At 39.8% G+C, this 25,381-nt stretch overlaps 1 protein-coding gene across 1 annotated transcript in view; it reads left to right on the forward strand.

Annotated features, from left to right (window-relative positions):
- The window catches only part of PRKCI (protein kinase C iota), an 83,533-nt gene that overhangs the window by 24,445 nt on the left and 33,707 nt on the right, over positions 1 to 25,381 (forward strand). Inside the window, 4 exon segments of the mRNA NM_001133474.1 lie at positions 12,662 to 12,751; positions 15,744 to 15,794; positions 20,267 to 20,352; positions 22,785 to 22,925. Of these exon segments, the coding sequence (NP_001126946.1) occupies positions 12,662 to 12,751; positions 15,744 to 15,794; positions 20,267 to 20,352; positions 22,785 to 22,925 (368 nt within the window).

A 25,381-nucleotide genomic window follows, 5' to 3' on the forward strand; every position in this document is an offset into this window, starting at 1 on the left:
TTGCCCAGGCTGGTCTTGAACTCTTGAACTCAAGCAATCCTCCCACCTCGGCCTCCCAAAGTGCTGGGATTACAGGTGTGAGCCACTGCACCCAGCCTTAAACCACTGTTTAATCCAGTGTTTTAAAATTGTTTTAGATGGAAGGTTATGTCTATTCCTATTACTTCATCTCTCCCGATGTCAATGTTGAGGCTGGATGCGGTGGCTCACGCCTGTAATCCCAGCACTCTGGGAGGCCTAGGCGGGCGGATCACCTGAGGTCGGGAGTTCAAGACCAGCCTGACCAACATGGAGAAACCCCGTCTCTACTAAAAATACAAAATTAGCTGGGTGTGGTGGTGCATGCCTGCAATCCCAGCTATTTGGGAGGCTGAGGCAGAAGAATCACTTGAACCTGGGAGGTGGAGGTTGCAGTGAGCCAAGATCGTGCCGTTGCACTCCAGCCTGGGCAACAAGAGCGAAACTCTATCTCAAAAAAAAAAAAAAAAGTTGAGGATGAGCAGCTTCATGGGATGGCATGTATTTCTGTAACCACTGACTTCCACCTCCCAGAAAAAGGAAGCAACAAGCCAAAAATTCACTACTGTTGTTATTGGGCCTGATAGTGAAAGGATGACCACCTAAAAATTATGGCACTCTTGGAAAATTTTTGCAAATCTGTACTTTAAGCAGTGTAACCCTTTACAGTAAGGGAGTACAGTGACTTTTGCAAGTGGTTTAGTGTTCTGACTGCATGTCCAGAGGCAGGGTGGCAGTACGAAGGTCCTAGTGGGAACAGAGAGTGAGAGTCTGTGAGTCTGTGGCCAACTCAGACGTCAGGGAGAAGAATGTGTGGTACTGTCTCAGAGGCTGCCAACTTTGGTATTAGGCTGTGTTCTTTGAAATGTGGGGCACTGAGTTTAGGCATATACTGAAATAACTAAATAAAACAAGAGTTACATATATGTTTCATGTTCTACATCCTGTCAGGTTATCTCATATAAATAATTGGATTGTGAATATTTACCTAACTTTTTGAGGTCTAATGCCCTAATTTGCTGCTTTCTTTTTGTAGGTAAAAAACAACAGCAGCAACAAAAACAAAAACAGTAGATATATTGGGAGGGGGAAACCTGCTGGTTAATATACAGATTTCATTACCTTGAAGTTCACTGCACTGAACAATTCTCACTCTGGGTGTATTCCTGCTCTAGGATGTGAATTTGTACTTTTGTAATAGAGTGGGCTTTGAGAAATAGCTTTTCTGCTCATTTTAGTTTCATGATGACTGCATGGAATGTTTTGCTTCACGCTTATGTATTCAGTTTTATCAAGTATTAAGCAGTTGGCCAAAACAGGTAATACTTGAACTAAAGACATTCAGTCCAAGAAAGACAAAATGGGTTTTAACTCTTATTTTCATACTTCTTTATGGTTATTCAGAAGTGTTGGTCTCTAGGTACATTTTGAAAGCAAGTACTTGATCTGGCTTAGGTTTTAACTAACAGCAAGCAGATACTGGCCTGATAAAAAGATGATGTCCAGCAAAAGTGAGATGATTAGAATTGGCCTTTTTCTTTTCTTTTTTTTTTTTTTTTTGAGTGGGAGTCTCGCTTTGTCGTCCAGGCTGTAGTGCAGTGGCATGATCTCAGTTCCCTGCAAGCTCCGCCTCCCGGGTTCACGCCATTCTCCTGCCTCAGCCTCCTTTGTAGCTGGGACTATGGGCGCCCGCCACCACGCTCGGCTAATTTTTTTGTATTTTCAGTAGAGACGGGGTTTCACCGTGTTAGCCAGGATGGTCTCGATCTCCTGACCTCGTGATCTGCCCACCTCGGTCTCCCAAAGTGCTGGGATTACAGGCATGAGCCACCACGCCCGGCTAGAATTGGCTTTTTTCATTCATAGACTACTACAGTAAAATCATCCTAACTGCAGAAGTCACTTGAAATGTGGAAATCACAGTTTGCTATGTATTGGATTGGTTCAGTCTTTTTTTGGCTTTCTGGGACATCAAAATTAGCCAGTGAGTCTAGGGAAATTTGGACTTAATGTTTTAATGTTTAGATTTTGAAAAGCCAAGATGCTTATAAAACACTCATTGGTATCATTTATGACAGAGAGAGAGAGAGAGAGAGAGCGCGCGCATGTGTGTGTCTGTGTGTGTATGTATATCTTGTTTAAAAAACAGTCTGGACTCAGTTTTCTCACCTGGAATATTAGAAATGAAGTGTTAGCTGGGCGTGGTGGCTCACTCCTGTAATCCCAGCACTTTTGGAGACCAAGGCGAGAGGATTGCTTGAGCCTAGGAGTTTAAGACCAGCGTGGTCAACATAGGGAGATGCTGTTTCTACAAAAAATGAAAGGAAAAAAAAGCCAGGCATGGTGGCATGAGCCTGTGGGATTCAGCTCCCACTTTGGAAGGCTGAAGTAGAAGGATTGCTTGAGCCTAGGAGGTCAAGGCTGCAGTGAACCAAGATCATGCCACTGCATTCCAGCCCAGACAACAGAGTGAGACTCTGTCTCAGAAAGAAAAAAAAAAGGATACCAACTTTCATATTTGTGGCAAAATGAAAGAAATTTATGTAACTGAAAAAGGGAGTCTTTTTTTAAATGAATTTCTTTCTTTCTTTGAGGAAAAATAAAACAGATTTGTAAACTTTGCTCCTGGACTAGAATGCTACTTTGCAGGCAAACTTACTTTTGTAAAAATGCTAGACTCTGGCCGGACGTGGTGGCTCACGCCCGTAATCCCAGCACTTTGGGAGGCCTAGGCAGGTGGATCACCTGAGGTTAGCAGTTTGAGACCAGCCTGGCCTCTGTCTCTATTAAAAAAATACAAAAAAAAAAAAATTAGCTGGACGTGGTGGCGCACACCTGTAATCCCAGCTACTAGGGAGGCTGAGGCAGGCGAATCACTTGAACCTGGGAGCTGGAGGTTGCAGTGAGCCGAGGTGGCACCACCACACTCCAGCCTGGGTGACAGAGTGAGACTTGGTCTCAAAAAAAAAAAAAAAGCTAGACTCCACATTCTTTAAAAAAAAAAAACTTTGCTAAGATATAATTCACCATTGTAAAGTGTACAATTCATTGGTTTTTAGTATAATCACAGAGTTGTGCAGCTGTTATCACCATCAATTATAGAACATTTTCATTACCAACCCCCCCCCCAAAAAAAAATCCCGTGTCTATTAGCAGTCGCTACTTGTTTCCCTCCTGCCCCTTTCTCTGCAGGCCCCGGACCTAGACAACCACTAATCCACGATCTGTTTCTACAGATAGACTGATTCTAGACATTTCCTATACAGTGTCATTACTAATTCCTTTTATGGGTGGATAATATTCCATTGTATGGATATACATATTTATCCATTTATCAATTGATGGACAATGGCTATTGTGAGTAATGTTGCTACGAACATTTGGTTACAACTTTTTGTGTGAATATGTTTTCATTTCATATGGTAGCTGTTTAACCTTGTGAGGAACTGCCAGTTTTCCAGAGTGGCTACACCATTTACCTTCCTACCAGCAGTGTATGAGAATTCCAATTTCTCTACATACACTTAGGCTTATTATTTATCAGTGTACTGAGTTTTGATAAAAAATAGTGTATCTGTGTAATGTGGTTAAATCATGTTGACCTCACTCATCTAGCCTCTTAAAATATCAATACTAAGACATTTATAAAATGAGCATATGAAAACCAGTAACTTTCCTTCCTACAGATTGAAAATATTCAATCAGAAAGTATATTCAAAGAAAATATTTAATCCACAGTAACAACATAAAAATTGGTTTTAAAAAAAATCTAGTAATAAACCTTAGAGAAATTTGAAGAAACTGTATAAAGAAAAAAAACTAAATTGAGTGTCATAAAACGAAACTTGAATGAATGGTTTGGGAAAAAGCAACATTGTACAAAGTGAATTCCCTACATATCAATCTGTGAAGAGAACATTTCTCCCAAATTTCCAACAGAATTTTAAATCTGACAAAAATTTCATCAGGAAAAATAAATGCTCAAAAATAAACAGGAAAATTTTGAAAAAGAAAGTTTGGAAAGAGAGGACTTTTCCTAATTTTGTATACAAGAATAGTAACAACTGAGAGAAAATATTTGCAACATTTACAACAAAGGATTGCTATCTCTATTGTACAATAAATGCCAAGAAGAAATAGATGAAAAATCTACATAATGAGGTATAAATAGCCAATTCATAAATAACAGGCTCAAAAATCACTAATAATTAAAGAAGTTTTAAAATATTAAAGTGAGACATTACTTTTCACCTATTGGACTGGAAAATACAGAATTTAGTAATTATCTCTACGAAATTAGGGCCAGGTGTGGTGGCTCACACCTGTAATCCCAGCACTTTGGGAGGCCAAAACGGGTGGATCACTTGAGGTCAGGAGTTCAAGACCAGCCTGGCCAACATGGTGAAACCCTGTCTCTACTAAAAATACAAAAATTAGCTGGGCATGGTGGCGGGCGCCTGTAGTCCCAGCTACTCAGGAGGCTGAGGCAGAAGAATTGCTTGAACCTAGGAAGTGGAGGTTGCAGTGAGCCGAGATCATGCCACTGCACTCCAGCCTGGGCAACAGTGAGACTGTCTCAAAAAAAAGAAGAAATAAGGAAAGATTGGCCAGGCACGGTGGCTCACGCCTGTAATCCCAGCACTTTGAGAGGCCGAGGTGGGCGGATCATGAGGTCAGGAGATCGATACCATCCTGGCTAACACAGAGAAACCCCGTCTCTACTAAAAATACAAAAATTAGCCAGGCGTGGTGGCATGTGCCTGTAGTCCCAGCTGCTGGGGAGGCTGAGGCAGGAGAATGGCGTGAGCTTGCAGTGAGCTGAGATTGCGCCACTGCCCTCCAGTCTGGGCGACAGAGCAAGACTCCGTCTCAAAAAAAAAAAAAGAAATTAGGAAGGATACCCTGTTGGTTGAATGAATGTATGTGTCATAACTCTTTTGGGGGACAATTGGAAATACTTGACCAAATTTTAAATAGGCAGACTTTTTTTGTTAATTTTTTACTTTAATTTTAATGGATACATAGTAGGAGTATATGTTTATGGGGTACATGAGCTATTTTGATGCAGGCATACAGTGCATAATCATGTTGCGTAAATGGGATATTCATCACCGCAAGCATTCATCATTTCTTTGTGTTACAAATATTCCAAATACACTCTTTTAGTTATTTTTAAATATACAATAAATTTTGTTGACTGTAATTACCCTGTTGTGCTATCAAGTACTAGATCTTTTTTTCTTTTTTACTTTTTCTAACCTTTTTTTTCTTCTAAGACAGTGTCTCTCTCTTGCTCGGGCTAGAGTATAGTAGCATGATCACAGCTCACTGCAGCCTTGACCTCCCATGCTCAAGCAGTCCTCCTGCCTCAGCCTACTGGGACTACAGGCTTGAGTCACCATTCCTGGCTATTTTTAAAAATTTTTTGTAGAGACGGAGGTCTCACTATGTTGCCCAGGGTGGTCTTGAACCAAATACTAGATCTTACTCATTCTGTGTGACTATAGTTTTGTACCCACTCTCCACCACTATCGTTCCCAGCTTCTGGTAACTATCATTCTACTCTCTATCTCCATGAGTTCAACTGTTTTAATTTTTAGCTTCCACAAATGAGTGAGAACATAAGGTTTGTCTTTTTGTATCTGGCTTATTTCACTTGACACAATGTCTTCCAGTTTCATCCATGTTGTTGCAAGTGAAAGGATCTCATTCTTTTTTGTGGCAGAATAGTACTCCCATTGTATTGCTAGACACTTAAGTTGCTTCCAAATCATGGCTATTGTGAATAGTGCTGCAATAAACATGGGAGTGTACATATCTCTTCAATATACTGATTTCCTTTCTTTTGGGTGTATATGTAGTGGTGGGATTTCTGGATCATATGGTAGTTCTGTTTTTAGTTTTCTGAGAAATCTCCATACAGTTCTCCATAGTGACTGTACTAAAGTACATTCCCACCAACAGCATGTGAGGATTCCCTTTTCTGCATATCCTTCCATCATTTGTTATTGCCTCTCTTTTGGATAAAAACCATTTTAACTGGAATGAGATGATATCTTGATGTAGTTTTGATTTGCAGTTCCCTGATCATCAATGATGTTGAACACCCTTTCATATATCTGTTTGCCATTTGTATGTCTCCTTTTAAAAATCTCTATTCAGGAGCCGGGCACGGTGGCTCACGCCTGTAATCCCAGCACTTTGGGAGGCTGAGGCGGGCAGACCTTGAGGTCAGGAGATCAAGACCATCCTGGCTAACATGGTGAAACCCCATCTCTACTAAAAATTCAAAAAATTAGCCGGGTGTGGTGGCAGGCGCCTGTAGTCCCAGCTACTCCGGAGGCTGAAGCAGGAGAATGGCATGAACCTGGGAGGCGGAGCTTGCAGTGAGCCGAGATCGTGCCACTGCACTCCAGCCTGGGCGACAGAGCGAGACTCCATTAAAAAAAAAAAAAATGTCTATTCAGGGCTAGGGATGGTGGCTCACGCTTGTAATCCCATCACTTTGGGAGACTGAGGCGGGCGGATCACTTGAGGTCAGGAGTTCCAGACCAGCCAGGCCAACACGGTGAAACCCTGTCTCTACTAAAACTACAAAAATTAGCCGGACATGGTGGTACGTGCCTGCAATCCCAGCTACTTGGGAGGCTGAGGCAGTAGAACCACTTGAACCTGGGAGGCGGAGGTTGCAGTGAGCCGAGATTACGTCACTGCACTCCAGCCTGGGTGACAGAGCAAGATCTGTTTCCAAAAAAAAAAAGGAAAAATGTCAATTCATATCTTTTTCCCATTATTTAATCAGATTATTAGGTTTTTTTTTCCCTATTGAGTTGTTTGAACTCCTTGTCTATTCTGGTTATTAATCTTTGTCAGATGCATAGTGTGCAAATATTTTCTCCCATTCTGTGGGTTGTCTCTTCACTTTTTTGATTGCTTTGTTTTGTAGAAACCTAAGTTGATGTGATCCTGCTTACCTATTTTTGCTTTGATTACCCGTGATTGTGGGGTGCTACTCAAGAATTACTTGCCTGGACCAATGTCATGGAGAGTTTCCACAGTTTTTTCTTTTAGCAGTTGCATAGTTTGAGGTTTTAGATTTAAGTCTTTAATTCATTTTGATTTGATTTTTGTAAATGGTGAGAGATAGGAGTCTAGTTTCATTCTTCTGCATGTGGATATCCAGTTTTCCCAGCACTATTTATTGACAGTCTTATTTATTGAAGACTGTCTTTTCCCCAGTGTATGTTCTTGGCACCTTTGTAAAAAATGAGTTCACTCTAGATGTATGGATTTATTTCTGGGTTCTCTCTTCTGTTCCATCGGTTTATATGTCTGTTCTTATGCCAGCACCATCCTACTTTGGTTACTACAGTTTGTAGTATAATTTAAAGGCATAGAATGTGATCCCTCCAGTTTTGTTCTTTTTGTTCAGGCTAGCTTTGGCCATTCTGGGTCTTTTGTGGTTCCATATAAATTTACAATGATTTTTTTCTATTTCTGTGAAGAATGTTATTGGTATTCTGATAGGGATTACACTGAATCTGTAGATTGCTTTCAGTAGTATGGACATTTTAACAGTATTGATTCTTCCAATCCATGAACATGGAATATCTTTCCTTTTTTTTTTTTTTGAAATGTGTATGTCTTCTTCAGTTTATTGCATCAATATTTTATGATTTTCATTGTAAAGAAAGAGATCTTTCACTTTTTTTTGTTTTGTTTTGTTTTGAGACGGAGTTTCGCTTTTGTTGCCCAGGCTGGAGTGCAATGGCACGATCTCAGCTCACCGCAACCTCCACCTCCCAGATTCTAGTAGTCCTCCTGCCTCAGTCTCCCGAGTAGCTGGGATTACAGGGATGCACCACCACGCCTGGCTAATTTTGTATTTTTAGTAGAGACGGGGTTTCTCCATGTTAGTCAGGCTGGTCTTGAACTCCTGACCTCAGGTGATCCTCCCGCCTCGACCTCCCAAAGTGCAGAGATTACAGGCGTGAGCCACCGTGCCCAGCTGAGATCTTTCACTTCTTTTGTGATACTTATTCATAGGTATTTTTTTTATTTGCAGTTAGTGTAAATGGAATTACTTTTTTGATTACTTTTTCAGATTATTTGCTGTGGCATATAGAAATGCTGCTGATTTTTGTATGGTGATTTCATATCATTCAACTTTACTGAATTAGTTTATCTGTTATAATAGTTTTTTTGTGGAGTCTTTAGGTTTTTCCAAATATATAAGATTATATCATCTGCAAACAAGGATAATTTGAGTTCTTCCTTTCTAATTTGGATGCCCTTTATTTCTTTCTCTTGTCTCATTGCTCTAGCTTGGACTTCCATTACTATGTTGAATAATAGTGGTGAAAGTGGGCATCCTTGTCTTGTTCCAAATCTTAGAGAAAGACTTTCAATTTTCTCCCATTCAATATGATACTAGGTGTGGGTCTGTCTTGTATGGCTTTTATCGTGTTGAGGTATGTTCCTTCTATCCCCAGTTTTTTTTAGGATTTTTGTCATGAAGGGATGTTGAATTTTACCAAATGCTTTTTTTAGCATCAGTTGAAATGATTGTATGGTTTTTGTCCTTTATTCTGTTGTATCACGTTGTATTCTGTTGTATCAATGTGATATATCACTTTGATTGATTTGCATGTGTTGAACCATCCTTGCATCCCTGGAACAACTTCCAGTTGGTCATGATGAATGATCTTTTTAATGTGTTGTTGAATTCAGTTTGCTAGTGTTTTGTTGAGGATTTTTGCATCAATGTTCATCAGAGATATTGACCTGTAGTTTTCTCTTTTTTTGACATATTTTTCTGGTTTTAGTAATACTGACGGGTATTACTGGGTCTTAGAATGAGTTTGAAACTATTCCCTTCTCCTCCATATTTTGGAATATTTTGAGTAGGATTGGTATTAGTTTTTTTTAAATGGCATTGAAGGCATTGGGTCCTGGGCTTTTCTTTGCTGAGAGACTTTTTATAATGGCTTCGATCTCATTACTTGTTAGTAGTCTAGTCAGGCTTTGGGATTTCTTCCTGGTTCAATCTTGGTAGGTTGTATGTGTCTAGGAATTTATCCATTTCTTCTAGACTTTCTGATTTGTTGGCATATAGTTGCTCATCGTAGCCTCTAATGATCCTTTGAATTTCTGCAGTATTAGTTGTATTGTCTCCTTTTTCATCTGTGATTTTATTTCTTTGGGTCTTGTCTCTTTTATTTTTAGTCCGGTTAAAGATTTGTTGATGTTGTTTATCTTTTCAAAAAATCAGGTTTACATTTTGTTGATCTTTTGTGTGTTTTGTTTCAATTTCATTCATTTCTGCTCTGATCTTTATTACTTCTTTTCTTCTACTAATTTGGTTTGGTTTGCTCTCGCTTTTCTTGTTCTTTAAGATGCATCATTAGTTTGTTCATTTAGCGCCTTTCTCCTTTTTTTGATGTGGGCACTTATTGCTTGCTATAAACTCACCTCTTAGTACTGCTTTTGCTGTATCCTATTGGTTTTGGTAGTATGTTGTGTTTCTATTTTCATTTTTTTCAAGAAATTTTTCAATTTTCTTCTTAATTTTGTATTGACCCACTGGTTGATAAGGAGCATATTGTTAACTTTCATGTGTTTTTGTGGTTCCCAAAGTCCATCTTGTTACTGATTTCTAGTTTTGTTCCATTGTGGTCAGAGAAGATACTTGTTAGTTTTTGTAGGTTAATAACAATAGTTGGATTATACTAAGGAGTTTTTATCTAGATTTATAGAGATTTTCTCAGAATGCTGCCATGGTAGAGAATAAGTGGGTGGGTATATAGGGGAAAAAAACATTTTGAAATGTGTTTCAAATTTTCCAAATTAAACAGTTAAAAAGAACAGTTGGTGAACCTAGAGAGTAGTGTTTTAGAAACCGAGACACAGGATTTCTTAATAGTGAGCAACTTTGTCAGGGGCTACAAGAGAGATCACCTAGAAAAAGGACTGAAAAGATGTCATAGGTTTCAGCAGCTGGTTTCATGACCTTTGCAACCGCAGTTTTGGTGGAGTGTTTGGGCTAAAACCTGGCAGGAGCATTTTGAGAAATGTGTGGAAGATAAGAACATGGAGAAAGGATATGATCACTATGTGAAAAAAAGTTGTTTCATTATAAAAGATTACAAACTTATGATTTTTAAAATATTAAAGAGAAGTATGAAGTGAAAAAAACAAAGACCCTGCCCCTTTTCCTTTCTCTTCTTCTCACCTGTTTCCTCCAGTTTTAGTCTCTAGTTTTACTCTTGAGATTTGTGACTACTGAATGACTGGAGTGTCAATCTGAATGGGAAAGAGTTTTTGTTTTTTTTTTTGGAGACGAAGTCTCGCTCTTGTTGCCCAGGCTGGAGTGCAATGGTGTGATCTCGGTTCACTGCAACCTCCGCCTCCCAAGTTCAAGCGATTCACCTGCCTCAGCCTCCCGAGTAGCTGGGACAACAGGCACGTGCCACCATGCCCGTCTAATTTTTGTAGAGACGGGGTTTCACCATGTTGGCCAGGCTGGTCTCGAACTCCTGACCTCAGGCGATCCACCCACCTCGGCCTCCCAAAGTGCTGGGATTACAGGTGTGAGCCACTGCACCTGGCCTGAAAGAGGTTTTTGAGAAGGAGACTCAGAAATGCCTTTGCCTGAGAAGAGCTAGGAAATAGAAGGAAAGAAAAAATGGAAATGGAACGGAGGAGCTCAAAGAAGATAAAAGGAAGTAGGGATGCAGTGGTCAAGTGGGAGAAAAAAAAGGAGAGGCACTCTTTTCTTTGAGTAGCCAGGAAAAAATGACTTTGTTTTTCTTTCTCAATTAGCAGACCAAGCTGTATGCTGGTGATTGAGGTTTGGATAGGGTTGGTGGCATCTAGTGCGTAGTAACTATGGGAATTAGCAAATCAATGGCAGAGTGAAGGATTCACTCTCACTCGCTCAGGTCCAAACTAGGCTTTAAATGACTTCTTCTTCTTCTTTTTTTTTTTTTTGAGATAGTCTTGCTTTGTTTCCCAGGCTGGAGTGCAGTAGCACAATCTTGACTCACTACACCCTCTGCTTCCTAGGTTCAAGCGATTCTTCTACCTTAGCCTCCCGAGTAGCTGGGATTGCAGGCACACACCACTGTGCCTGGCTAATTTTTGTATTTTTAGTAGAGACGGGCTTTTGCCATGTTGGCCAGGCTGGTCTCGAACTCCTGACCTCAAGTGACCCGCCTGCCTCGGCCTCCCAAACTGTTGGGATTACAGGCCACCACACCTGGCCTGAATGACTTTTTCATTGAGGAATGCCATAGTCCAGGCAGATGTGCCACCTCATTGATTGCCAGGAATGACTCAGTTGTCTGGCTGGTTAGGTAAGGGAGGTGTTTCTTCCATCCCTTCTCTGTGTGTCTGTTACTAAAACTGTTCATTTATATTTCATAGCAGCTCAAGTGCAACTGTTCTTCAGTACTTTTGTAGCTTTTCATTTCTGTGACTCCTTTGAGGAGGCTCTGTCATGTGAAAGGAAAAATTTGATAAAATGATTACGTGGAGACTTCTAACTAATCGTATTGTGGCAATGGAACTATTTTCACTTCCTCTTTTAAAGAAACAGGTAACAGAAAGTCTGCTCTTTAGACTTTCCCATTAGACACATAGCAGTGACAGTTTAAACTGTGGTCAGTAGCGAGGCATGGTGGTGCACGTCTGTAGTCCCAGCTATTTGGAAGGCTGAGGCAGGAGAATCACTTGAACCCAGGAGGCGGAGGTTGCAGTGAGCCAAGATCACACCATTGCACTCCAGCCTGGGCAACAAGAGCCAAACTCCATCTCCAAAAAAAAAACAAAACAAAAAAATGTGGTCAGGAATAGATTCTGTTCGCTGTATTTGGGATATATACAATGTTAAGAACAAAATGGCCAGGTGTGGTGGCTCATGCCCGTAATCCCAATACTTTGGGAGGCCCAGGCGGGAGGATTGCTTGAGCCTAGGAGGTCGAGGCTGTAGTGAGCCATGATCATGTCACTGCATTCAGCCTTGAGTGACAGAGTGAGACCCTGTCTCACCAAAAAAGAAAACCAAAGAACAAAATTTTATATCTATATACATTGGTGTCTGTGAACCTCATGTAGTATTTTTATGCAAATAGAAATGGAAGTTATATGTTACCTACTTCAGAAAATTGAATTGTCTAAATAAATATCTAAATATTTGTCCTTAGGCCAGGTATGGTGCTTCACGCCTATAATCCCAGCACTTTGGGAGGCCGAGGCAGGCGGATCACCTGAGGTCAGGAGTTCGAGACCAGCCTGGACAACATGGTGAAACCCCGTCTCTACTAATACAAAAATTAGCTGGGTGTGGTGGCACACACCTGTAATCCCAGCTACTTGGGAAGCTGAGGCAGGAGAATCGCTTGAACCCAGGAGGCAGAGGTTGCAGTGAGCCTGGATCACGCCACTGCACTCCAGCCTGGGCGACAAGAGCAAAAATCCGTCTCCAAATAATAATAATAAGTAAATAAATATTTGTCCTTGTGCTATATTTCTGTTTATAAATATGAGATTATTTTTTCTAAAAATTTACATTATGAAATTTGTTTAGCAATCATCACATTTAGGGGTTTTAAAGTGACTTTTACTTTACTTTTGTGTTTTTTAGGAGACCCGTGTACAGTATCATCTCAGTTGGAGTTAGAAGAAGCCTTTAGACTTTATGAGCTAAACAAGGATTCTGAACTCTTGATTCATGGTAAGAGAGTAGTCATTTCATACTCGTCCAGACTGATAATTTCTTTGAAATCAGTCTTTATTCTTGACCATTTTGAAACATAATCTCAATGTCATTTTCTCAATATCTGTGACTCATGCCTAAGGAATTGTCATTATTTAGTAGTTTCTCATGTGCTACAGAAGGTAAAATTAATCTGCTTCTTATAGTCTGGGGAATTTTGTGGTCTCTGTATGTCTTGTTGGATATTAAAATGTGATTTCTCAGTGTATCACAGCAAGTTTATGATAGAACTTAAAAATTGAGAGCCTGGGGAATCTAAGTCATCTACTTGAAATTTTATAATGTATACAAATAATGACCTCCAAAGGTAAGGTATCTTAAATATCTTTTCTTTTGCTTAAAGGTTAATAGTGAAACTATTTACATGATTCCTTTATTTATTTTTGAGACAGTCTCACTCTGTCACCCAGGCTGGAGTACAGTGGTGTGATCTCGGCCCACTGCAACCTCTGCCTCCCGGGTTCAAGCGCCTCAGCCTCCCAAGTAGCTGGGATTACAGGCGTGCACCACCATGGCTGGCTAATTTTTGTATTTGTAGTAGAGACAGGGTTTCACCATGTTGGCCAGGCTGGTCTCAAACTCCTGGCCTCAAGAGATCCGCCTGCCTTGGTCTCCCAAAGTACTGAGATTACAGGCATGAGCCACTGCACCAGGCCCATTTACATGATGCTTTAGAGACATTAATATGTTTATACCTCAGCAACCTTGAGATGTAGGAAGTGGCATAGAAGAAGTAACCTAAACTCAGTTATCATGTAACTGGCGCATTGTAGACCTGGATTGTGAATCTAGGAATTCTGATTCCAAATTTGTGTTTATTTCATTCAACTATGCTAACCATCAAAAGTCATGTAAAACTTTTTTTTTTTTTTTTTGAGGCAGTTTCTCTCACTCTGTTGCCGAGGCTGGAGTGCATTAGTGCAGTCATAGCTCACTGCAGTCTTGACTTCCCAGGTTCAAGCGATCCTCCCACCTCAGCCTCCTGAGTAACTGAGACTACAGGCACTGCCGCACCACTATGACTGGCTAATCTTTTTTTTTTTTTTTTGTAAAGATCGGATATCACTATGATGCCCAGGCTGGTCTCAAACTCCTGTGCTCAAGGAGTCCTACCACCTGGGCCTCCCAAAGTGCTGGGATTAGAGGCATGAACCACCATGCCCAGCCAAGAACCTCTTAATATACTGCATTTAATTGCAATATATTGGCAGTATTTCGTTGAACATTTTTGAAAGCTATGAGACCAGACTTAGGAAACGTCTAAAAAAGTGAAACAAATGTAAATCTTTCCTTAAGTATAATGAATCATTTCAGTGCCTTATTATTATTTCTTTGTATTTTTCTTTACAGTGTATTTTTTTTTTTTTTTAGAAACAGTGGTTTGATTTTATCTTTTTTTTTTTTTTTTTTTGAGACAGTTTCACTCTGTTGCCCAGGCTAGAGGGCAGTGGCACAATCTCAACTTACTGCAACCTTGGCCTCCTGTGTTCAAGTGATTCTCATGCCTCAGCTTCCAAAGTACCTGGGATTACAGGCGGCTACCACCATGCCCAGCTAATTTTTGTATTTTTAGTAGAGACGGGGTTTCACCATGTTGGCCAGGCTGGTCTCGAACTCCTGACCTCAGGTGATCTGCCTGCCTTGGTCTCCCAAAGTTCTGGGATTACAGGCGTCAGCCACCACGCCTTCTACCTCCAGAATTTGACGTAGTAACTCACAAGGGATCCATAATGTACTTTGTTGAGATTCTAAAAGAGCTTTAAGAGTCTGTTTTTTTTGGTCATCTCTTTCCAGAATAAAATTACAATGAATGCATAAAGAAGTGATTGATGAATGGTATTAAACAGTCAGTTTTAAGTCTTATGGCCTTTTAATACTACATCACAGATGTTTTCAGAAGCTAGCTTATGTTTCAGCTTTTAAAAATATGCATTAGGAACTGTGCTTCCTATAGTCTGTGCTCTTTATTAAACTGTGTCCTTTAGTACATCACAGACTAGGAATAGCTGACTAGGTATTCATAAATAAATTGTTGCTTTTTATTCTACCTTGTTATAAAAATGGTTTGAATTAGTATATAAATTTAAAGTTTCTAATGTAAATTTACATTTTTGATTTTGGTACTGTTTCTGGTGTTAATTTATTCCTAAGTTTAGTACACATCTTTTAAAAACCAATATTTTATGTTCCATATTTGTATACATTTTTGTAATTTAACTTTCATCCTTCATTGTGACAAACTTGTCCCACTATACCAAGGATTTAAGGAGATACTAGTTAATGATTTCTTTAAGGATAAGAAAATAATTCATGATGTAACAGGGACTGGAATTAGTCATTTGAGCTTCTGATGCATTGGTTTTTTTGTTTTGTTTTGTTTTTGTTTTTGTTTCTGAGATGGTGTCTTACTCTGTCACCCAGGCTGGAGTGCAGTGACATGATCTCAGCTTACTGCAACCTTTGCCTCCCAGGTTCAAGCGATTCCAGGGCCTCAGCTTCCCAGGGAGCTGGGATTATAGGCACGCCACCATGCCAGGCTAATTTTTTTTGTATTTTTTGGTAGAGACAGAGTTTTACCATGTTGGCCAGGCTGGCATCTCCTGACCTCAAGTGATCCACCCACCTTGGCCTCCCAGAGTGCTGGGATTAGAGGCATAAACCACCGTGCCCAGCCTAATGCATTGTTTATAGACATATTTGTTTTCATAAGACCTTTTTTTTCTTTTTTAACATCAACAAAGCAAGGCAAATAAAACCTTCTTTTATATGGCCTTGGTAAAATGAATCCCTTTGGCAAATAATATTGACCACATGCTAAGTATCTTGTCTCAAGTGAAGAGAGGGTCAGGTTGAAATCTGGGTCAGTTTCTTTTACATTTGAATTTTAAATTCTGTGTAATTTGTATGTTTTAAATATGCTGTTAACTCATCTTCGTTTATTTTCTTTCAGTGTTCCCTTGTGTACCAGAACGTCCTGGGATGCCTTGTCCAGGAGAAGATAGTGAGTGTTTATATACTTCATACCTTTTACAAGAGTTACTATGCTATGGTACAAGTGAAAAAGAAATCAGAGATAGAATTTTTAGCTAGGTGCAGTGGACAGTGGCTAATGCCTGTAATCCCAGCACTGTGGGAGGCTGAGGTGGGAGGATCGCTTAAGCCCAGGAGTTCAAGACCAGCCTGGGCAACAAAGTGAGACCTTGTCTTTCCAAAAACATACAAAAAAATTAGCATGGTGTGTGCCTATAATCTCAGCTGCTTGGGAGATTGAGGTGGGAGGATCCCTTGAGCCCAGGAGTTTGAGGCTGCAGTGAGCCAAGGTCGCACTACTGCACTCTAGTATGGATGACAGAGACAGGCCTTGTCTCAAGGAAAAAAAAAAAAAAGGAAATAGAAGTTCTAATTCATTTGATTTCTTTTCCATATTACAGTCAATTTAGAATATATTAGTGACTGCCCAAATGCTACTTTGCCAGATCAAATTCAGATAGTTCTTAGTTACAACTTACATGATTGTCCGTTGCACGTATGAAAGGAATATTAAGTTAAATTTAAGTTTTAAAATTCAATTTTGGAAATGTTCAAACCTATGCAGAAGTTGAAACAACATGGAAAACAAGGATACCTATATATCCTTTGCCCAGATTTACCAATTTTAAACATTTTCCCTGTTTGCTTTATCTCTGTATCTGTCTGTGTCTCATACATGCATGCACAGTTATACATAACAAATGCACTTTTTTTTTTTTTTTTGGCTATACCACTTGAGAATGACGTGACACTCAGCACACGTAATTAGGAATTGGCTTTTTTTTTTTTCTGCAGTGTTTTTTTCTTAAACAAGTATTAAGTCACTTTTTTTGTTGTTGTTTTTGAGACAGAATCTCGCTCTCTCACCCAGGCTGGAGTGCAGTGACGCAATCTTAGCTCATTGCAACCTCCACCTCTGGGGTTCAAGCAATTCTCCTACCTCAGCCTCCTGAGTACCTGGGATTACAGGCGCCATCATCATGCTCAGCTTATTTTTGTACTTTTAGTAGAGTTGAGGTTTCACCATGTTGGCCAGGCCGGTCTTGAACCACTGACCTCAGGTGATCCACCTGCCTCAGCCTCCCAAAGTGCTGTGATTACAGGTGTGAGCCACTGCACCTGGCCCCACGTTCCTTATTAAATATCTTTAAATATTGCAGACTTCCTACAGTTGACCCAGAGAAATGTGTATATTTATTAGATCTCCAACTCCTAGTAACTTCAGGTAACCAACCAGAGTCCACAGTGGAATGGTGGTTCTTACCCTTGGACACATTAAAATTGTAGGATGGAGGGAATGATCAATGCCAGATTTCCATCCCCAAGCTTAATGAATTAGTGTGGAGGTGAAATCTGGACATCTTTGTATTTTAAAATGGACTCTCAAAATGTAGCCATTGGGGACCACAGCATCAGCTTCACCCGAGAACTGAATAGAAACTGCACTCCAGGCTGAGTGCAGTGGCTCATGCCTGTAACCCTAGCACTTTGGGAGGCTGAGGCAGGCAGATCACCTGAGGTCAGGAGTTCAAGACCAGCCTGGCCAACATGGTGAAAGCCCATCTCTACTAAAAATACAAAAAAAGTTAGCTGGTGTGGTGGTGCATACCTGCAATCCTAGCTACCTGGGAGGCTGAGGCAGAAGAATTGCTTGAACCTGGGAAGCGAAGGTTGCAGTGAGCTGAGATCGCGCCACTACACTCCAATCTGGGCAACAGAGCGAGACTCCGTCTCAAAAAAAAAAGAAAAAAACTGCACTCCATTCTACGTGATTCATAAACTCTTGGACTGGGGCTGAGCTACCAGATTTAACAAGCTCTTCAGGTGATTCTGATGCACACTAAAGTTTGAGAACCACCATTTAAAAGCTTCCCCAGGTCAGGAATTGTTAACGGAATTTCTTTGGAATATCTAAGCCAATGGTTACTATTAATGAGATGAACTAAGAGTGTCCAACTACTCTTTGTTCTAATGTAATTTAATATGCAAACTTATGTTTGATTGTAAGTTATTGCTTTTGGTATTTGGCATAATTTACTAATTGTGGATATTAGGCAACTCATTTTCATTTGTGGTTTCTGCACACGCCCATCACTTTAGAAGGAATAGTGGTAAATGCTAAATGCTTTGCTTTGAATTAATTGAAATAGCTCTAGCTCTAAACTTTTTTTTTTTTTTTTTTTTGAGATGGTCTTGCTCTGTTGCCCAGGCTGGAGTGCAGTGGCGAGAACTCGGCTCACTGCAAGCTCTGCCTCCTGGGTTTATGCCATTCAGCCTCCTGAGTAGCTGGAATTTTAGGTGCCCACTACCACGCCTGGCTAATTTTTTTTTTTGTATTTTTAGTAGAGACTGGATTTCGCCGTGCTAGCCAGGATGGTCTCGATCTCCTGACCTTGTGATCCGCCCACCTCGGCCTCCCAAAGTGCTGGGATTACAGGCATGAGCTACCGTGCCCGGCCTAAACTTTCAATTCTGTATTAAGCTATCCTAAGATTTCTAATTGAGAGCACTGTAACTGGTCTTTAGTATCTTAATTTTAAATAGTAAACCCATTGCTACATTTGCTTTAAAATATGACTTTGGGAACCTATTGTAATCTTTCTATGGTATTAACTATTACTGTTATTACCATTACTGTGGGATGTTATTATTAATGACTAATAGACAATATATGTAATAATCATGGACTTAAAAATATGAAGGTGGACTAGATTTTATTGTTTGGAACCTCTTTCTCTAACTATATTTAAGAAACATGTAAAGACCACTGGATGAAAAGTTGTTGGGGAAAAAGTTATGCTTCTGGTACAAAATATCACTTAACTGATTAGTTACAAAGAGTGAAATGTACCTTTACAATGAAGAGATCTAGCAGTCACTACCTTTAATGGTTATTGAACATCAGTAGTGGGAGTTGATATTCCGACATTTGTCTATCTTGTGAAAAGTAATGAGATAAGAAATATGCAACACTACCTATGTGTCATTTTTGCCAAAGGTATTTAATACTGCCTCCAATCGTAAGTAAACAGACAAATCCAGAATGTGGGATATAACATGAAACAATTAACCAGACTCTTTAAAAAAAAAAAAAAAAGTCAACCGTGAAAAAGAAGTAACAACAAATGAGGCAGAGTGAATGTTTTAGAATGCTAAGGAGACCAAAAAGACATGATCGCATGCAGTCCCTGAATCTTGATTGCATCCTGGATAGAAAAAGTGAGCTTTGAAAGTCACTTTGGGGCCGGGCACAGTGGCCCACGCCTGTAATCCCAGCACTTTGGGAGGCTGAGGCAGGCAGATCACTTGAGGTCAGTAGTTTTGAGACCAGCCTGGCCAACATGGCAAAACCCCGTCTTTACTAAAAATACAAAAAAATTAGCTGGGTGTGGTGGCGTGTACCTGCAATCCCAGCTACTCGGGTGGCTGAGGCAGGAGAATTGCTTAAACCCAGGAGGCGGAGGTTGCAGTGGGCTGAGATTGTACCACTGGACTCCAGTTTGGGTGATGGAGTGAGACTGTGTCTCAAAAAAGAAAGTCACTTTGAGACCAGTTAGTGAAGTTTGTATATGAATTGTATATTGGTTGATATTGAATTAATATTATTTTCTAAGATATGGTAATTGTATTGTGGTTAGGTAGAATTGGGTGGGGGGTGGTGCGGAATATCCTTAATCTCAGACAATGGATACTTGGGTATTTAAGAGTATTTAAGTGCCATGATGTCTGCATTTTACTTCCAAGTAATTCAGAAAAAAAAAAAGTGTGTGTTTTTTGTAGTGAAGAAAGTAAATATGACAAAACGTGAATAATTGGTAAATCTCGGTGAAAGATGCAGGTGTCTATTCTTTTACCTTTTCTGTAGGATTAAAAGGTGTTTAAAATAAAAAGTTGGAGGAAAATTTTTAAAAAGAAAAGCAGTAGTAGGCTGGGCGCGTTGGCTCACGCCTGTAATCCCAGCACTTTGGGAGGCCGAGGCGGGCGGATCATCTGAGGTCGGGAGTTCAAGGCCAGCCTGACCAACATGGAGAAACCCCGTCTCTACTAAAAATACAAAATTAGCTAGGCATGGTGGCGCATCCCTGTAATCCCAGCTACTTGGGAGGCAGGAGAATCACTTGAACCCAGGAGGTGGAGGTTGCAGTGAGCTGAGACTGTGCCACTGCACTCCAGCCTGGGTGACAGAACAAGACTCCGTCTCACCAAAAAAAAAAAAAAAAAAAAAGGACAAGCAGTAGGCAGTAGTAGTCAAATATTTATACTCTGTGGTCTTTATTTTTATCTGGTCCCTTGATGAATCTATTTTACTTTTTGACGTTCAGGTTTTTATCAATATTTTTTTTTTCTTGCAATGAGTATCATGAAAAAAATTACAGACAATTATAAAATGATTTTTACTCACACTTGCTCTTTTTTCTTTTTTAACTATTACTCTCTCTTCAGAATCCATCTACCGTAGAGGTGCACGCCGCTGGAGAAAGCTTTATTGTGCCAATGGCCACACTTTCCAAGCCAAGCGTTTCAACAGGGTAAACATAGTTTGTTGAATGCTGATAATGTGAAACAGCTATTTTTTCCCTTTCTACTATGAAAGAAAGGTAGTTTGTTATTAAGTCTTGTTATACACTTTTAAATACATAAGTAGCATGACCTTACATTTCCAGTTTGCCTGAGGCAGTATGCCTATAATTTTTAATAGCATCTCTTTCACTCTTAAAAATGCTCCAGGCCAGGTGTGGTGGCTCAGGCCTATAATCCCAGCACATTGGGAGGCCAAGGCTGCCGGATCAGTTGAGGCCAGGAGTTCAAGACCAGTCTGGCCAACATGGCAAAACCTTATCTCTATTAAAAATACAAAAATTAGCTGGGTGCAGTCGCATGCACCTGTAGTCTCAGCTACTCGGGAGGCTGAGGCAGGAGAATCACTTGAGTCTGGGAGGCAGAGGTTGCAGTGAGCTGAGATTGTGCCACTGCACTCCAGCCTGGGCAATGGAGCAAGACCCAGTTTCAAAAAAAAAAAAAAAAAAGCTCCAGATTGAATGATTACTTATTCCACATAATATAACCTAGCTGTAAGAAAATTGGATTTTAAAATATAATTTAAGGCAGCCAGAAAACAAGCAAGGTTTATTTATTTAATCTTTATTTTTCCAGTTAGTGTTGTAATTTGATTTTCACTGTTTAGAAAATAATAATAGCAAACACTTATCTGGGTTGTACTATGTACCAGGCACTTTTCCAAATGCCTTATATACATTGATTCATTTAATCCTTACACCAACCCTGTAAGATAGGCACTATATATTTCCACTTTATAGATGGCAAAACTCAAGTACAGGGCAGTTAAGTAACTTGTCCAAGATAATACAGCTGGTAAGTGATAGAACCAAAGTTTGAAAGCAGCAGTCTGTCTTCAGAGTCAGTTATTCATTTATTATTTATTTATTTATTTATTTTTAATTTTAAAGATGGAGTCCCGCTCTATTGCCCAGGCTGGAGTGCGATGGCACAGTCTCAGCTCACTGCAACCTGCATCTCCTGGGTTCAAGCGATTCTTGTGTCTCAGCCTCCTGAGTACCTGGGACTACAGGCATCAGCCAACAGACCTGGCTATTTTTTGTATTTTTAGTAGAGATGGAGTTTTACCTTGTTGGCCAAGCTGGTCTCAAACTCCTGACCTCACGTGATCCGTCTGCCTCGGCCTCCCAAAGTGCTGGGATTACAGGCTTGAGCCACCATGCCTGGCCAGAAATGAATTTTTTAAATACTCTTGATAACTGCAAATTTTTGGATGCCATTTCCATTCTAAAACTAATGCCATGTAATTAATTAACGTAAATAGAGAAACCACCACCCGAAATCCCTCTCCAAACTCTTTTACTTCCAGTAGCACTGACATTTAAGAAGGCTTTGAGGCTGGGTGCAGTGGCACATGCCTGTAATCCCAGCAGTTTGGGAGGCTGAGAAGGGGGAACACTGAAGCCCAGGAGTTCGAGACCGGCCAGGGTAACGTAGTGTGAGATCCCATCTCTACAAAAAATACAATCATTAGCAGGGCATGGTGGCGCACACCTGTAGTCCTAGCTACTCAGGAAGCTTGAGCCCAGGAGGTTGAGGCTGCAGTGAATCAAAGTGACTCCACTGGACTCCAGCCTGGCTGACAGAGCAAGACCCTGTCTCTTAAAAATAAATAAATAAATAAAAAGAGAGACTGAGCGCAGTGGCTCACACATGTAATCCCAGCACTTTGGGAGGCCGAGGTGGGTGGATCACCTGAGGTCCAGGAGTTTGAGACCAGCCTGACCAACATGGTGAAACCCCGTCTCTCCTAAAAATACAAAACTTAGCCAGGTATGGTGGCGCATGCCTGTAATCCCAGCTACTCTGGAGGCTGAGGCAGGAGAATCACTTGAACCTGGGAGGCGGAGGTTGCGGTAAGCCGAGATTGTGCCATTGCATTCCAGCCTGGGCAACAAGAGCGAAACTCTGTCTCAAAAAAAAAAGAAAGAAAAGAAGAAGAAGGTGGCTTTGAAATGAAAAGTCACTTTAGGTTATTGCTCTTTAAGAAAACAGAGCTTTGGTTTGACCTCTGAACAGCCTGCAAGGTTTATGTTTGCTTAGGAGTCCTTCAATGGCTTTTTCTGCCATATGTATTTCTAGTTTAATTCTGTTTTCGTTATTTTGAACTTGATTATGTAAAGACTGAAAATTCTTAGACTTATAACAGAAAGAAGTGTGGTTGCAGATTTCACTGTCTCTTTAAAATAAGCTCTGTTTTCCGCTGACATTCGTAGCTTTTAAAAAATTATGTATGAGGAAGCTTTGTTTTGCTTTTGTTTTTGTTTTTGTGGTGGGCTGACAGTTGACACCGTGACAAAGGTAATTGAGTCAGCAAACTGTCTGGGAAATGATTATGACCTTCTTTTTGGTTAATAAAATATTGTTAAATTACTCTTTTCAGCGTGCTCACTGTGCCATCTGCACAGACCGAATATGGGGACTTGGACGCCAAGGATATAAGTGCATCAACTGCAAACTCTTGGTTCATAAGAAGTGCCACAAACTCGTCACAATTGAATGTGGGCGGCATTCTTTGCCACCGGTAAGATACAGTTGTCTGTCCTTTTTTTTTTTTTTTTTTAAGAGCGTGCTTGATAACACTACTAGAACAGAGTGCTAAAATAGGGAGGTGTTCAGGAATTACAGCACAACAGAGTAGCTACAGAGTGTGGGTAGGAATACCTTACGTTACTGTTAACATACCGTGAACTTTGGAACTTCGAAATATCTGTGGTAATATTTGTTTGTGGGATATAGTTAACTTCTTTGACCTGCTATAAAATCCTCTCGTCTAAATTAGGAAGCTACAGAGAGAACCGTTTAAGAGTTTTTTTCCCCTCTCCTTTAATCTGAACATATTAGTTTATAGCTCACATTATTCTAGCTTCTATCCTAAGCAGATATCAGGTAAGAAGAGTCAAAGGTATCATGTTTGCTATTTAAACTGTGAGATTACTGATGAGGAAAGCATTTAAAATTTTTATTAATTTCTGTTTTAAGTATATAAAACATGTTTGTTATAGAAAAAAATGCAGAATACAGATGAATAAAAAAATTAAGTAAAAGTCCACATATATTCTACCATCTAAAGGTAATTGTCATTTGGTGGATATCCTTCCAGAACTTTTCCTGTGCAAATTTATATGCATAAACATTTTTAATTTTCCATATGGAAAAAATGTAAACATGTATAAGAGTAGGTGGAACACTATAATGAACTCCTATTTACTAGACATCCAGCTCCAACAGTTATCAACTCATGTCTAATCTTGGTTTCATCTGTACCCCCATTCACTTAACTTCCCCTTGCCCTGTATTATTTTCAAATAAATCTCAGACGTATTTCAGTATGTACCTCTAAAAGAGAAGGACTTTTTAAAAAACCTAACTAAAAAACAAATTCCTTATGTCAAATATCCAGTAAGTGTTCTCATAAATATTATAATTTTGTTTTTATAGTTTTCATTATGAATCAGGATCCAAATGAAATCCACTTGTACAATTGATTGATCTCTTACATATTCTTTAATTTACTGGTTCTTTCTTCATTTCTTTCTCTTCTTTTTTTCCTTACAATTTAATTGTAAAAGAAACAGTTGTTTGTCATTTACACTGTTGCAAAATTTTGCTCATTACTTCTCCTGGTTATGTTCAGTATGTTATTGTCTTCTTTATTCTTTTATCTTGTACAGCAGTTGGATGTCGAGGTTTGATTAGATACTGGGGTTGGTTTGTTTGTTTTGGTGGATTGTTTTTGAGTCGACTTTACAGAGGGTTGTTTATCCACCAGAAGGCACATGTGCTTGTGTGTGTCTTTTTTGTTGTTGTTTTGAGACAGAGCCTCGCTCTGTCTCCCAGGCTGGAATGTAGTGGCACAATTTTGGCTCACTGCAACCTCCCGGGTTCAAGCAATTCTCCTGCCTCAGCCTCCCAAGTAGCTGGGATTACAGGTGTGTGCCACCACGCCCAGCTAATTTTTGTATTTTCAGTAGAGACGGGGTTTTTGCCACGTTGATCAGACTGGACTTGAATTCCTGACCTCAGGTGATCCACCTGCCTCGGTCTCCCAAAGGAGATTACAGTCATGAGCCACTGCACTTGGCCAATCTTAGTGAACTTTCTGGCAAATCTTACTTCCTTAAGGATCCAGAATTAGAATTACTGGGTTAAAAGATACGCATTTAAAAAAATACCTGGATGCAGCTGTCTAAGCGCACTGCCTATCTATTAGCCCTGCTCCACAAGGAACAGTCAAAAAAAGAAAGAAAAATAACTGGATGCATCTTTCTAAATTGTCCTTTACAATTGTTATTCCATGTTTATTCATGGGACTTGCTTTGGACATTGTGAAAGCAGGTTATTACTGGTAGCTCTTTGGTATTAAAATCTTTAATTAGTTCATATAAGCTTAGGAATGGGTTTGTAGTAAAGGGGAAAATCCAATCTTAAGGAAAAACAGAAGGCTGAATATTTCCAACATAATTTATGTAGGTTACTGTTAATATTTTTGAGTATTCTTTGGTGTCATATGGAAGGAAAGGGGGCGAGGTTAGTGATTATATTGAAATTTTAAAAATCCTTAAGCTTACTTATGAGCCTTTCTTTAAGGCAGCCTTGAAATGCTAACTGTATCATTAATGTTCTTTCTCAAGTTTACTTTTTCCTGCTGGTATTCATTAAATGTGAGTGTAAGAATAAATCAGTAATAACTTGGGTTTGAATTTACCTTTTTCTTGAGATTATTCACCGTTATTTGGGTAAGTTAGATTCTAGAAAGTATTTCTTTTCTCTTTTTTGGGGCCACTGACACCCTTGAGAATCTTCAGGAAAATGGGAACCCCACAAAATTTTACATGTAATTTTAAGAGGTTATAGACATCCTGAAGTCTACCCCGGACCCCAGCTAAAGAATGCATATTCCAGAGACTTATTTTTGCCAAAGATCTGAAGTGGAGCTTGAAGAAAGAATAGGTGGTTTTGAAGAGAAGCAAAGCAGAA

This window comes from Pongo abelii, chromosome 2 (genome assembly GCF_028885655.2).
Source record: "Pongo abelii isolate AG06213 chromosome 2, NHGRI_mPonAbe1-v2.0_pri, whole genome shotgun sequence".
Lineage (NCBI taxonomy): Eukaryota > Metazoa > Chordata > Mammalia > Primates > Hominidae > Pongo > Pongo abelii.